Genomic DNA, 15,678 nt, shown 5'->3' on the forward strand with positions numbered 1-15,678 from the left:
CATTATGCCAAAGACTTGCTTTGAGGAGGGTTCAGGTCCCAAAGAGGATGTGTGGAGTCAGTGGGGGATGGGAGGTGGGGAAGAGGGGTGAGGGGTACAGGACCCTGACACAATCTGAGGGTGAATCAGGATGGCCGCCAAGACAACCAAGAGGAATGGCAAGGACGTGTATTGTTTGGGGGGCATCTGGAGCCTCCTTTTTGAACAATACATAGAAAGGTATCCTACACCTGGCAGTTGTCCACCAGAACTACACGAGAGCCTATTGGTGAGAAACCAAGTTGGAGGCTTCCTTAGGCAGGCCAGCTCTCATAGTTCTTACGTAGTCTTAGGTGTGGGCCTGTTCCCCTTGTAACGCTCCCAAAAGGGAAGGCCCCGATGTCTTACTCTTTTCTCATTATACTGAACCATTCAGACTTCTCTACATTTATTAACTGAACTCTTGCCCTTAATGGCCTCAGGCTCTGGATCTCGACAGTAGGCATTTCATCCTTGGGATCAGATGTGTCTAGTAAGCCTCTTAACTTTCCTGTTCTTGGTATAATTAGGCACAATGGAATTCCTAGTCCCGTGGTGGCAGAGATTATTTTCCAAAGAATTATTTTATTTAGAGAGGCTACCATTGTACACATTTTTTTTTTTTTTTTTTTTTTCCGAGACAGGGTTTCTCTGTGTAGCTTTGCGCCTTTCCTGGAACTTACTTGGTAGCCCAGGCTGGCCTCGAACTCACAGAGATCCGCCTGGCTCTGCCTCCCGAGTGCTGGGATTAAAGGCGTGCGCCACCACCACCCGGCCCATTGTACACATTTTTATCCTTTACCAAAGCCTGCACAAAATTCCCCAAAGGGAGAGTCATTGATATTTGGGAATTATTAGAAACGGAAATAAAAAGGTGCCGGAGAAGTATGGTTTGCAATGTTGGAATGCTGGGACTTTGTCAAGCAGCAATGTGGCCCACACCACCATTCATTTCCTCCTGCCCAAAACTGCAGCTTAAAAAAAAGAAAAACTGGGAACCATGACCCATACCTGTAGTCCCAGATTCAGGGACAGAGACAGGAAGATTAAGAGCGCACACTCATGCTCAGATACAGTGAGCTTGTGTGCAGTGTGGACTACTGAAAACATTTCAAAAACAGTCATTTAAGGTTTGTTGACTACACACACCGAGTGATACAGATTCAGCCCTGATAGTTGCTAGGCATTTTTTTTTTCAGTATTGGACAATGAAACTATAAAGAAGAAAAGAAATTTCTTTATACACGAGATGCTACAATTTTCCTGTTGTTGGTTATTTTTGGTCTTTTGGGGGGCCTGCTACCCAGCTCCCAAATAAATCACACACAGCCTCCCAAAAGCTGGGATTAAAGGCGTTCGCCGCCGCCGCCACCACCACCACCCAGCTCAATGGTTAATCTTAATTGTCAACTTGAGATGATTTAGTAGTTCTCTAACAGTAGTTCTCCACCTGTGGATCTCGACCCCATTGGGGGAGTCACATCAGATGCTTACACACTTCCTAACAGTAGCAAAATTACAGTTACGAAGTAGCAATGAAAATAATTTTATGGTTGGGGGGGTCACCACAAAATGAGGAACTGCATTCAAGTGTTGCAGCATCAGGAAGGTTGAGAACCACTGACGTAGGAGACATAGTCTGGGCATATCTTTGAGGTCATTTCTATAGTTTTAACTAAATTACCCTCAGTGGGGGAACCACCATCCCATGGGCTGTGGTCCCAGGTGGAATACCAAGGTGAAAGCCAGAGGACAACAGTGTTTATCTCTCTATGCTTCCGCCTGCAGAACCCAAGTGACCAGGCCTGCTTCAGCTAGCTGCCCTGCCTTGTCCTCCATGCTGTATTGTACTCTCAAAATGCGAGCCAAGGGGCACGGACAGATGGCTCAGTGGCTAAGAGCACCTGCTGCTCTCACAGACGACTCGTTTCAGTTCCCAGCACCCACAGGGTGGCTCACGACCATCTATCTGAAACTCCAGTTCCAGAAGATCCCCAGACCTGGGTTGGCAAATACTGCTACCCTTGTAAAGGAGCGTGAGGGCACCAGGCACACACGTGATGCACATACACACCGTCAAACGAGACACATCTTAAAGATATCAGTAAGTTTAACGGAAAGACTTAGGAAATGACCCATGTGCAGCATGTTTATATGTAGTTGTAAGAGCCATTATAGTATGGGTTAGCTATGATGACATGGACTTAAATTGTTTACACACGTACCCATTTTATTGAAAAAAGGATTTAGTCCCAGGGAGCCCAAGTCTCTGTGGTCTTCCCAGTGAGGCCACATTCACTAAATATCCTTTTTCTGCCTTCCGCTTTTAACTGGCTTATTGAGGTCAGGTGGCCGGAACGGGCTCGGGACAAAGGTTAGGACCCCACCCCACGCCCCAAGTTCGATAATACCCACACCCCCGACCCTTGGAGTCCACCGGCGGCTGTAGTTCAGTGACCACACTAGCTTGCTCCTTTCTTTGGGTTCTACACACACCAAGCCTTGGATCTTCGACTTAGAAAAACGTAAAAGCCTCTTGGTCCGACTTTTGCTTCACCTGCAGGACTTTAGGCCAATCACGCCCGACCTCTCTGCACGGCCTCCGGGAAGTCTACGCATCTGCACACGCCAATCCCGAACCGTCCACGCGAGCCCAGGCCCAGCGCACACCCTAGCTGCGTCCTTGGCCCTCGCTCCCCCGGGATCGCAAGCGTGGGAGCCCCGGCAAAGAGAGACTCCCTACTCCTCCCACGTCCTCTTTCCTTCCTGGCCGGACGGACGCACTTCCGGCGGATGTGGAGGGGGGGGCTCGGCCCCGGAAACGGAAGTGAGCAGCTTGGCCGGCCGACTAGAGCGGGCTTAGAAGCTTTCGCAGAGCGGTTTCCAAGATGGTGAGTGAGCGCAAACGCCCGTGATCGCGGCGGGTGTCCGTGGCGCGGGCACGATCGCGGCTGCGCGGTCCCGGCGGGTGCCTGGTTCGAGGATGAGCCTGGCTGCGCGCTCGCGAAGGGTGTCTGGCGTGGGCATGACCGCGGCTGCGCGCTCTCGGGTGGTGCTGCTTCCCGTGGGACCGCGCGCTTCGGTCCCCGGGGTCTCCCAGGCCTGCGCGCCCCTTCCCGGTAGTTGGCGCGGACGCACAGGGCACCTCTGAAAGCCGACCCTTGTGTGGGTGCTGGGATACCGCTCCTCTCCCTCTCCCTCGGGGTGACTGGAGCCCCCACGCTCTGCCGTCGAGGGCAGGTTGCATTTCTACAACTCAGCCTGGGTTTGCAAACATCTCTCCCTGTGCCATGTGTTCGGGCGCCGTTGTTGCTCCCGGTTTGTATTGGTTAGTGCTTGGACTCCCTCTCTCCCCCTTCTGGCCTCTCCCCCTTCCCCACTTTCTGTTTCTCTTTGAGCAGACTCCTGAGTCACCATGGCACAGACCTGATACTCCTGCAGCCCATCTGCCCACGCCCAGAAAGCTGGTGTTGGCCAACACTCCCATTGTACAGGAGTGTGAGAAACACTCTTTGTAGACTTACTTTTATCTAACACTGTACTAGGACCTTCAGAAGGACATTGGGAAGATGCGAACAGCAATTCTAGAGTGCATAGAGAAACTTTTTCCCCTGTCACTTTCCACTAAAGTAGCTACAGGAGGAGAATGTAGGGTAGCGATGTCACTTAGCATTGGGAAAGCTGTATTCATATGGGGCTCGTCCTGGAAGTCTGCTTGGCTGGCAGTCACTGAGTAGGTGACGTTCTGTTAGATTGCAGGTTCTCTTCCGTAAGAAGGAATAGCAGCGGTGTAGCCTCTGGCTTTGCGGACTCAGGACCCTGGACTTGACTTCTCAGATGTTAATGGAGCGTAGATGGGGTCTTTGGCGGTTTTGGTGGTGAAGTTGAATTTTTATAGGGAAACCTTCGCTGTGCAGAATTGGGAGATTGGTAAGGCTCAAACAAGACCCGGGGGTGCTGGTCACACCCACTGCAAGCTGCCAGGTAAAATACACAAATGAACTAAGTCTATCGAAAAGCTGCTTTCTCGGGAGTTAGTTCTAGACCAGTACCGGGCACCAGGTTACCCACAGACTTGCGTTTTTCTGTACCTGAGCAGATAGGGGTGTTAGGTGTCAGGTGACAGTGTACCAGTTCTAGAGGCGCTGCTTTTAACTTTTCACAGCATTTCAATTAGCTGCATTTATTTTTACTTATAGTAACCAGCCCCTCCCCCTTTCTCTTAGTTCCTATGACCCCATTTTCCTAGGTGTCATGTCTTAATTCCATCTTTTATTGTTCCTAGATCTGTCCCAAGGAGCGGTGTTCGCCAGTGTTCTGTCCTCAGCCTCTTCACTGTGTTAAACGTTGCATTAGAGCTAAGGGGAGGTCTCTTTCCAGAGAAGTGAATCTGCTTGATCTTCCCATAAACCTTCCAAGACTGTCAATTTTAGGGCGGAACTCGTTTTATATATATATATATATATATATATATATATATATATATATATATATATATATATATATATATATATATGACTGTCCATCTTTGAGTTCGGTCATCTCAGACTGGTTGTAGCTTGTTTATATGTTCATATCTTTATGTTATTTTTTTTTTTATAAGAAGCTTTCCCTGCTGGCACAGTCTGCAGTGAGAGCAGGAGTCCTTCTACCTGCAAAGGTGGTATTACTCACTGTACCCTGTGGGCTGGCTGCCACAGTACGTAAGGCTCTCTCTGTGTAGATCCCGGCTTCTTGAGGGCACTGACCTTACTTGTCATCTTTAACTGCTGTGCGACTTTGTCTTGCAGAACGCCAGAGGCCTTGGGTCGCAGCTGAAGGACAGTATTCCAGTTACAGAGCTCTCAGCGAGTGGGCCTTTTGAGAGTCATGATCTGCTCCGGAAAGGGTATGTGGGGAGGTGTGGCTGCGCCTTGCGCTAATGAACGCTTCTGTGTGCTCCTCTCGAGGGACTCTTTGAAAGGCTATGCATGTCTGTTAGATTGGGGCTATAGTGCGTTACACACTCAGATGGAGTGTGGAGAGGAAGAGGCCTACATGGTCCTTGCATTGGGATAAGTATCTCAGCAGAGTAGGAGCCATTCTCCTAGTGTGTGGCACCTTGTAGGATGATGGCTAGGATCAGACAAAATAAAAACAAATAAAACTTTAAAGGAAATTAATAGGCTAGCCGCCAACCAAGTCCTGGGGAGTTTTTGCTTCAGCATGAAATGTTACTTCTTGCTGGGTGGTGGTGGTGTACACCTTTAATTCCAGCACTCAGGAGGCAGAGGTAGAGGCAGGTGGATCTCTGTGAGTTCAAGGCCAGCCTGGTCTACAAAGCAAGTTCCAGGACAGCCAGGGCTATACAGTGAAACCGTGTCCTGAAAAACAAAAACAAAAAAAGTATTGTTGCTTCTTTTCTTCCAAATTAGCTAGTAAGACTACATTCAAAGGGCTGTTTTCATGTCTGTCTCTCTGATGACGTTCTGTCTGTCCACAGACAGTGTTCATGTCTGTCTCTCTGATGACGTTCTCTCTGTCCACAGACAGTACTCATGTCTGTCTCTCTGATGACGTTCTTTCTGTCCACACACAGTACTCATGTCTGTCTCTGATGACGTTCTGTCTGTCCACAGACAGTGCTCATGTCTGTCTCTCTGATGCCATTCTGTCTGTCCACAGACAGTACTCATGTCTGTCTCTGATGACGTTCTGTCTGTCCACAGACAGTACTCATGTCTGTCTCTCTGATGACGTTCTGTCTGTCCACAGACAGTGCTCATGTCTGTCTCTCTGATGACGTTCTGTCTGTCCACAGACAGTGTTCATGTCTGTCTCTCTGATGACGTTCTGTCCACGACAGTGTTCATGTCTGTCTCTCTGATGACGTTCTGTCCATGACAGTGCCCAGTGAACGGCTGTTGCAGGGTTTCTTTCTGTCCCCAGCCCCTGGCCTCGACAGTACTTAGCCTGACAGTGACCACTGGGCTGGTCCTAGCTGTGGGTCCCTTAACGTGTTGTTTACACGTCTTCAGAAAAAATGCAGTACATATCGAAGAGTCTTGGCTCTCCTGTCCTAGGAAAAGCATGTCAGAGTGGCAGTGGCTCACATGCTGAGTGAATTCTTTTAAAACAACTTAAAATTTTTTTATTAGAAGACTTACATGAGAACCCATGAAAGACATCAAAATAAAAATGAAACTCAGTGGACTGGTTAAATGTAAAAATGTGTAAAGCTTTACCACAGTTTTCCAGTGGCATTACTGTGAACTTTACAGTAGACAGAGGGCGTGAGTTAGTATCCGTGTCTGGAATCCCCCGCTGGTAATTGAAATCTCGAGTCCCATTGTCTGTAGCAGATGCGTTTTTACTCTGACTGTCTACTCATTCATAGTTCTATGTGTTTTTGTTTGCTTGTTTGTTTGTTGTTTTTCGAGACAGGGTTTCTTTGATTAACAGTCCTGGCTGTCCTGACTCACTCTGTAGACCAGGCTGGCCTCGAACTCACAGAGATCTGCCTGCCTCTGCCTCCTGAGTGCTGGGATTAAAGTTCTGTGTATTTTAATGAAGATTTCTGTTCCTGTACTGAGTGGAACCATCACTACGAGAACAAGGTTCTCACCTCCAGAAAACTCCCTGGCACACTACTGTTGCGAAATCACAGGCTTGGGGGTGTTGGTGGGGCTTGTGCCCTGGGCCTCTTGCTGGCTGATGCTCACCTACTGAGCCCACCCCATGGCCTGACCCCACAGTTACACCTGCAGCTTTGAGCTGGGTAGAGAGTGATGTGGAATCTCCTGTTAAATAGTTTGTTTTTCTTCCTTTAGGTTTTCTTCTGTGAAAAATGAACTTTTGCCCAGTCACCCTCTTGAATTATCAGAAAAAAATGTGAGTATGTTACCTGTGTCTTTCTTTTTTATCCTCGCTAGAAAATAGAAGTAGATATGGGCACTTGTTTTTGAGTCCACGTTAGCAGACCTTTGGGGTACCATTTCTGGATGAGGGAGGGGAGACAGACAGATCCCTGGTACTCACTGGTCGACCTACTGAATTCGTAGACCCCGGGTTCAGTGAGAGACCATGTCTCAAAAAATATGATGGGGAACTGTTGACGAAGAGACCTGGTGTTGACCTCTGGCCTCATTGTGTGGCCTCACATCTCCATGAACACATGCGCACACCACACAAGCACACACCACTCACACAGATGGGCAGACTGTTACGGAATTTATCTGGGAGAAATTAGCAGATGCGCTTTGTGTCGGTTCCAGTGTCGCGCTTGCAGACCAGCATTGGGGCATTTGTGACAAGCACCTGGGTTACACTTGCTCTGTCCCTCTAGTTCCAGCTCAACCAAGACAAGATGAACTTTTCCACCCTGAGGAACATCCAGGGTCTGTTTGCCCCCCTGAAGTTACAGATGGAGTTCAAGGCAGTGCAGCAGGTGAGTGTCCTCTGTCCCACGTGGGCTGGCGCTTTCATGACGGCTGTCTAGACGTTGCTTCCCTTGTTCCCTCACAGCCTGGTCTGCTTTCCTCTGTCACGCATGACCCTGCTTCCTACTTCCTAGAGGAAACTTGTTAGATGGCGAATGTCTTCATGTTCCAGACACAGTGTCTGAAGATGTAGCTGTCTGCCTCTGTGTTCTCTGCCTCTGGGTTACCTGTTGCTTAAGGAGTAGCTGTGTGCAATGTCCTTCTGCCCGTGAGAACTGTCCCCTGCTGCCTGAGTTCTGGGTTCCACTGCATCACACTACTTCCGGGATCAACTACTCATTGTCAGCAGACACCTTTGGCTTCTCTTTCTTCTTGCTTTGGCTCATCAGTGGCAGTTACACTGTAGTTAGAGTTTTCCTGCCTGGCCCACAGTCAGGACAAATCTTTGTCACCCGCCAGTCCCACAGCCGCTCAGACCCGACCAAGTAAACACAGAGACTTATATTGCTTACAAACTGTATGGCCGTGGCAGGCTTCTTGCTAACTGTTCTTATATCTTAAATTAATCCATTTCCATAAATCTATATCTTGCCATGTGGCTCGTGGCTTACCGGCATCTTCACATGCTGCTTGTCCTGGCGGTGGCTGGCAGTGACTCCTTCCGCCTTCCTGTTCTTTCTTTTCTCCTGTTAGTCCCGCCTATACTTCCTGCCTAGCCACTGGCCAATCGGTGTTTTATTTATTGACCAATCAGAGCAATTTGGCATACAGGCCATCCCACAGCATTACATATATTCAAATCCCGTCTTAAAAATTGTATCAATCCCTAATTAATTAATTAGTTTTGAGATAGCATCTCACCATGTAACTCTAACTGGCCTGGAACTTGCTTTGTAGACCTTGCTGGCCTCAAACTCCCAGAGATCTGCCTGCCTCTGCCTGCTGTGTGCTGAGGTTAAAGGAGCGTGTCCTCACACCTCATGCTGATGTCTTGTCTCTCGTCGGCTTCTGCAGGTTCAGCTGCTGGAAGCCCTGGTTCCTGTGTCTGTTCATTTGCTTCCTCTTCCTCTGTGCCCGGTCTTCCGGCTCCCGAATAGTGCAGATGTCTTCTCACCCCATTTTTACCTGAGCACTGTGGCATTTGACTCCAAAGCTCCTTCCTTCCCCCATGATTTTTGAAGACTCGAACCCATGTCTCCTTTCTCCCCGAAACCCACTTCCAGCCGTGTGTGGCTCCTTTGGGCTGTTCCCTGAAGTGCCCCTCTCTGCTCTCCCCTCGCCGTTCCCTGCCTGCCCGCTCTGTTACTCATGTGGTGCTGACTAGTCGTTCTGACCTGTGAACCTATAGCTTCTCTGGTTGGAAGGCCCACAGGCACCTGGATTTCACTTGGGCCATGCAGAATAAATCGTCATTCTCCACATCCTCATTGGGGAGTAGGCTTCTACCTGAGGCAGCCATTGGAGCATTGGCCTTGGTGGCCTCGCTCACGGCCGCGTCACCCCCACACCCCGATGTCTGGTCCTTACTAGATCTGCCTGAGTGTCTCCTGCAGTGATTCTCACCCTGCTCCTCTCAGCCCTCTGCTCTCCACCCAGAGAGCCTGGAAAACAGACCTCACTGTGTGCGCGCCTCACTGTGTCCTCCGGATAAAACCCAGCTTGCCTGATGGATTGGCTTCCTGCTTCCTACTTTGGGCTTTCATGCATTTTGTTTCCTGCTACCATGGCTTCCTTTCTGTGACCTGGGTCTTGTGGTCTGTGCTGTGAGTGCCATCGATGTTATAGGCTTGTGGTTTAAGTGCTTCTTTGCAAGAAGAAGGTTGTGAAATGGCTTTAAGTGAGAATGCCTTGAGTCTGAGTGTGGACTGTACCATCTAATCCAAACACTCAAGAGTAACATTCTGAAGCACGTTTGTTGTTTAAGGTTTATTTAGTCTTATTTTACGTGTGTGAGTGTTTGCATATATGTCTGTGAACCGTGTGGTGTGTGTAGTGATCACAGAGGCCAGATCCCCTGGGAACTGAGTTAGAAGCTGTTCTGAGGCTCCACATAGGCGCCGGGAGCCTGGTTTCCCCGGAAGAGCAGCCAGTGCCCCTCACCGAGCCAGCTCTCGGCTCCTGCTGCTGCGCAATGGAAAGGCAGTCACAACAGCACAGGCTGTTCTCACGAGTCCGTGAAACAGTGTTGGCACAGAACTGTTAGCGTCCTTCCCTACTTCCTGTCCGCCTTGGGAAGGGACACATAGTAAAGTGGGTGGCCTGAGCTTTTAGTACCATTTTGTCGAAAGGCTTTGCTCAGTGTGTGAGCCCTGTTCCTGGTCCCTTCCTTGTATTTTGCAGGTCCCGCTTTTCACAGTTGTCCTGCCCTCACTGCCTCTCAGACCCTTCGCTCTCTTCTCCATTTATAGCTTCTTCCTCTTTCTTCTCTCTTCTGCCTGCTTCCTCTTTCTTGGTTGTGAATGGCATCTTTCACACTGTAAAGACCAAATAACACTGTAGGCTGTTGGCAATTGAGAATAGCGTCTTCACTCTGAGTGGAGAGGGTGGGTCTCCCTAAAGCGCCTCTGCAGAGGGTGATGGGTTTCAGTCCCAGCGTCATTCACTGCTGACTACCTCGGCCTTGGTAAAGTCTGCCATGATCTGCAGCGGGACTGGAGACTGAGTTTGGCCCATGTGAGTGTGCTGAGCACCGCCTGTGGTGGCAGTGTGCAGGCTGTGCAGCACACCCCGTCTAGGTCCCGTCTCTCAGGTCACTGGCACAAAGCTAGTGATTGGGCCAGTGATGGTCGGGATGGGAATCCAGAGGCTTCTCCTGCACAGCCGTGCTTTTGCCAACGCTTCACGCGGTTACCAGTCTACACCTGCCTTTAGCGCGTGGCAAGAGGTCACATTGGCTTGAAAGCCTCTTAGGTGAGCTTGGTCTGCATTTCCGGTCCCCACTGCAGTTGAAAAGGTTATGTTTACCTTTGTTCTAAGCGGTGCAGAACAGCATGGAAAGGCTCACTCACTTCAGATTCCTCAGGAACCTGGTCTCTCTGTGCTGAGTGAGGTGTGGTGTTGGGCTCTGGGAGTTTGCTGTGCTTTTCAACACATGTGATGAATCTTTCTCTGTCTTGCCAGCTCCCAAATAATGACACGGAGACTTCTTATTCATTATGAAAGCTTGGCCTTAGCTTAGATTGTTTCTAACTCGTTCTTATAACTTAAATTAACCCATTTCTGTTCATCTACATGCTGCCACGTGGCTCATGGCTTTTACTTCTCCTCCTTCATGCCCTGCTTCCTCTGCGTCTGGCTGGCAACTCGCCCTTTCTTCCCAGAGCTTGCTCTGTCCGGAAGTCCCACCTATACCCCCTGCCTCACTATTGGCCATTCAGCTGTTTATTACACAGCAACCCATCTTCACGCAGTGTACAGATATCCCACAACAATCACGTGGTATGTGCTAAAGTTTTCCCGAACAGAAGCAACACCCCAAAACACAGGTAGACATGGTGGGTTAGTTAGTGGAATAAACACAGGCAGATGTGGCAGGTTACTAAACTAGTAAAAGTTACTGTTCCAGTGCCAAACACTTTAAAACTTGGTCTGTACCTAAAATGTGAATTATTTTTCCCCACTGGCTGAATTGCACTTTTACTTAGTCTTGTAAATTTTTCAGATAAAGGGTGGAAGAGCATGGGATTATGGCACGCAGTCTACCTTTCCCCTCGATTTTTCTCAGGCTGCCCTTTTCTCTCCTCCCCCAGGTTCAGCGTCTTCCATTCCTTCCAAGCTCTAACCTGTCCCTGGATGTTTTGAGGGGTAATGACGAGACCATTGGTTTTGAGGATATCCTCAATGGTGAGTGACACTCGGCACTTAGGGAACCTACGCTGAACAAGGTGATAGTAGCCAGCAGTCATTGCCCCAGGGAAATCAGGCTGGCCAGTCATCTGTATTTATTCCCGGCCCTAAGATAAGACCTAACGTACTAACTCCAGGGTTTGTTGTTCTGAGATCACACTTTCAGTCACTGTAACAGCCATGCGTTCCCTGTCCGGAGGAAGGCTGATGTCAGCACTGTCCTGGGCGCTCCATCAGTGGCGTGTGCGTCTGTGGGACTGGTTTTCATGTAACGGAAGGAGTCGGAGAAAAACGTCCTTTCAAACTTAAACCCACCCCCGTCCACCCCGTCTACCCCCCGTCCACCCCCGTCCACCCCGTCCACCCCCGTCCACCCCCGTCCACCCCCGTCCACCCCGTCTACCCCGTCCACCCCCGTCCACCCCCGTCCACCCCGTCTACCCCCGTCCACCCTGTCCAGTAATCTGTGTGCTGAGGTGGGAAGTGAGGGGGAAGGAAGAGCCTGCCATTCTCCACCACGTTCTCCCGGGAGTGGTACTGTGGCTGAGGTGGGGACTTCTGAGTAAGAGCCATGCAGGCAGCATCCTGTGCGTCTTCCAGACCCGCCCTGTGCACAGCCTGCTCCACCCCAGAGTGCAGGGGAAGTGGAGAACCAGCAAAGCTGCACTGTATTTATGCACTGTTCCCTGAGGGGACTTTATGAATGCTGGAAAACCTGGTGTTCCTAGGCACACTCAGACAACATTTTGGTCCATTTATTCTTAGCTTTAAATGAAAGTTAATAAGTTATAGAATTGACTTGTATAAAAATCTTTGTACTTACATGTAAAAAAAAAAAAGAGCAGGGAGTTTTGAGCCTTAATTCAGTGACATATTAAGGCACTGGCCAAACTGATTTTTTTTTTTACTCTGAATACAAAACAGTGAGCCTTGGCTGTCTTCAGCTGAGGAGCTGCATGTTGAGCTAAAGAGGAAGGGACAGACTGTGACACATTTTAGGAATTTAAGTCATAGTGGGCTAGGAGGGACAAGTGACTGGGATATAATGCAAAGTTGATTCCTCAGATAAAATTAGAGGGAAGCTGCCTGAGGCCAGAGAAACAGTAGACTCGGGATCTGACAGCTAAGGCTAGTGAGGAATTGAGCTAGGTGCCCTGGAGCAAGCTGCCGGGTTAGCCTGCTGCCGGTCTCTGGATGAAGAAGAGACGGGGGCGTCCTGATGGCAGATGTCCCCATGTCGGTGCTCTGGCGGTCCCTGAACTGCACTTCCTGCAGTGAAGAGAGGGTCGGGTGATACTTGTGTATTTGGTGTTTTGTTCCAGAAGGGACCTCATGTCCAGGGCTCCTCCATCTTAAGTCGGGCATTAAAGCTGCTTGTTGTGGGCATCTCTGTCTTGGGGGATGCTGCAGGCTCGTGAGAGGCTGAGTGGGTCTTGTCTCAGCACACACAGGACCACTTGAAGCTCTGAGGTGTAATCATCGCAGTCAGGTTACCGCGGTTTCGAGTTCCGTGTGTTGAGCACGAAGGTCATTGTCAGTCTGTACGGTGATGTAGACTCGGGTGTGCGGTAGTGAGGCTTATGGTGCTTGTTTCGGGTTTCACAGTGTGTGGACTGGCTCTTAAGAGTTCGGGAGACCAGTAGGATGCAGCATGGAGTTTGAAAAGCCAGCGGGACCAGACAAAGCAGGATCCGCAGACCACACAGACAGACATTGGGTGCTTACCCAGAATGCACGCAAAGCCATTTCTTCATCTTAGGAAGAGCTCTGATGTCACATAATTTCATGTCTCAGAAGATCAGGAAATGAGCTTGAGAACATCTTTTTTATGTTCATTCTCTGCGTCTTTCTGTGAGGTAGAAGTTAGCTGCAAAGGTCCTCTGTTGAGGGAGCTCATGTCCACTGTGGTGAGGACTGCTGTAGTGCTCTTGGAGTGGTGTTCCTTGGTTGGGAACTGTGTATGCATAGATGGGGTAGCTGAGGACTGCCATGGCTACTCCCTGCGTTGCATTATTTCATTGCGTAGCACTTCCTTGGTAAACAAGAGCAAATCTGTTGTGGTTTCTTTCCAGATCCGTCACAGAGTGAACTGATGGGCGAGCCGCACTTGATGGTGGAGTACAAGCTGGGTTTGCTGTAGAGCAGTGCTGTGCAGGAACCACAGAAGCGCACTGTGTAGCTGCCTCCCCCAGTCTGACGGACACATTAAAGTACTGATAAGATTGCTCGGTCATTTGCAAGTGTTGGCTCTTTAGTTTTGGGTCGTGAGTTGGTTGAAAGCCTGGAGGTGGGTTCTGAGCTCTGAGGTTACAGCAAAGCCCAGGTTCCCGGGTTCTGAAAACGTGTTTCTTCTAAATGTTACAAACTCCACAGCGTCTATTCAGCCTGCTTTCTCCTCTTTCTGTAAACTTCATTTTAGATAGAGTTTTTGTTGGGTGTTTTTTTGTTTTGTTTTGTTTTGTTTTGTTTTTTGAGACAGAGTCTCTCTGTTATCTAGCTCAGGCTGGCCTCAAACTCTCAGAGATCTGCCTGCCTCTGCCTCCCGAGTGCTGAGCTTAAAGGCGTGCGCCACCACCGCCCGGCTCAGTATTAGTATTTGAGCCTATGGAGTTCCCAGGTGCCTCCTTGACATTTGTGATCAGGTTTGGTGACAGACCCAGGACCGAGCGCAGTCCTGCCCTGTAGGATGGCACTTACAACTTAGAGTTATAACTAAGTACTCTTTCATGTTGAAAAGTTTAAGTTCAGAGATTTTGGTCTTTTTATATGAGAAATTAGATAGAGCAACCAGGACATGTAGATTGAACTATTGTCTTTCACAGATTTACTTTGTATTTTAGATTACCAAGCAATGTTCTGTTAAAGAAAAGCATGCCGCTTAAGTTACATATCAAGATACAGACTTGTTTTTAAATTATTAGAATATTCCTATTATACATCCATGAATAATTCCATACTTACTTAAATATAATTTCAACATGATGGTTCTTAAAAATATTGTTCATGGACTTGGTCTATAAAAACTAGTGGTGGCGCACACCTTTAATCACAGCCCGGGGGAGGCAGAGGCAGGGGAATCTCTGAGTTTGAGGCCAGCCTGGTGTGTATGTAGGTCCAGACCAGCCAACAGGTATACAGTGAGACCTTGTCTAAAAACAACCCCCCCTCCCAAATTTTTCAAAACATTAGTAAATGGATCTTTTTTTTTTTTTTTTTTTTTACTAGTTCTGACATGTTTTGGTTATTGACTTTTTAGGAATACAATGTCTACAGATAGTTTGGGTGTCAGCTTTTAGTCTGGGCTGCTGCTGGCATTGATGGATGAAATGGGGAATGCAGCTGGACATGTGCAGTGCACAAGATGTGTTTGTGGTCAAGTGACACGAAGAATTTCTTGTTTTTTATTTATTTTTGTTTTATTTTTCTTTAAAGATTTATTTATTTATTATGTATATGTTTATTATATGTGTCCCTGCAGGCCAGAAGAGGGCACCAGATCTCATTACAGGTGGTTGTGAGCCACCATGTGGTTGCTGGGAATTGAACCCAGGTCCTCTGGAAGAGCAGTCAGTGCTCTTAACCGCTGAGCCATCTCTCCAGCCCCTTGTTTTATTTTTCAAGACACGAGTTTCTCTATGTAGACCTGGCTGTCCTGGATCTCTCTCTGTTGACCAGGCTGGCCTTGAACTTGGAGATCTGCGTGCCTCTGCCCCCTGAGTGTTGGGATTAAAGGTGTGTGCTGCCACCAGGCTCACCCTGCATTGAAGACTCATTATTATTTAATTATATTATATTATTATAATTATATTATTTAATATAAATATTAAAATGTAGCCTTCTGTGTCCTAAGAAAGCTGCTGATGAATAGTCTAAATCTGAGAAGCAAAGCGTGCTGGTGGGTCCCAGTCTGGAGTCCGCAGTGCTTGTTTGGAGTTGGGAAATCATCTGGGTTCCCTGAAATTCGCATATCCCTCTGCAGTTTTTCTCTTAGATGCTCTGACGGTGTTGGAGAACGGTTTCATGTTTTCCTTGCTACTGTTCTGCTTCTGAGTTACCAATCTTCATGTTCAAGGCCCTTTACGGGAAGGTTCCAGATCTGCTGGAAAAGGGCTCTGTACTCAGTACTTACAACACTAAGTGATTCTCTGGCATCCACTGACAGGCTGTCCTATAATTCACTCTGTTTTGAGTGTGGACAAGGAGTTAGGGCCAGGTAAGGGCTCTTTCCTACAACACTGCCCCTGGGTCAGGCATCGATCATGAGTACTCCACTGTGAGTTGTGCTAACGACGGACTGGGTACAAATGGTTTCCTATGTCCCCTCAGGTTCAGTGATTTGCAAGCATAGCTCACAGTACTGTCCCTTGCTAAAAGGATATCCTGAAGGACAGATAAA

General features: G+C 48.6%; 1 protein-coding gene across 1 annotated transcript; it reads left to right on the forward strand.

The window, feature by feature from the left end:
* The first annotated feature begins 2,801 nt into the window (after positions 1-2,801).
* On the forward strand, positions 2,802-13,515 carry Pomp (proteasome maturation protein). The gene is made up of 6 exons (XM_059249098.1): positions 2,802-2,909; positions 4,809-4,906; positions 6,828-6,888; positions 7,343-7,444; positions 11,186-11,279; positions 13,355-13,515. Exons 1-6 carry the CDS (start codon positions 2,907-2,909, stop codon positions 13,420-13,422), a joined length of 426 nt encoding a protein of 141 aa, XP_059105081.1. The 5' UTR covers positions 2,802-2,906; the 3' UTR covers positions 13,423-13,515.
* The last annotated feature ends 2,163 nt before the right edge of the window (positions 13,516-15,678 follow it).

Source organism: Peromyscus eremicus, chromosome 23 (assembly GCF_949786415.1).
Source record: "Peromyscus eremicus chromosome 23, PerEre_H2_v1, whole genome shotgun sequence".
NCBI lineage: Eukaryota > Metazoa > Chordata > Mammalia > Rodentia > Cricetidae > Peromyscus > Peromyscus eremicus.

Bases quoted from the DNA above. Each gene is read 5' to 3' on its own strand.
- Pomp (XM_059249098.1), top strand. The intron at 6,889-7,342 runs GTGAGTATGTTA...CTGTCCCTCTAG, and splicing joins TTGAATTATCAGAAAAAAAT to TTCCAGCTCAACCAAGACAA. The intron at 7,445-11,185 runs GTGAGTGTCCTC...CTCCTCCCCCAG, and splicing joins AGTTCAAGGCAGTGCAGCAG to GTTCAGCGTCTTCCATTCCT.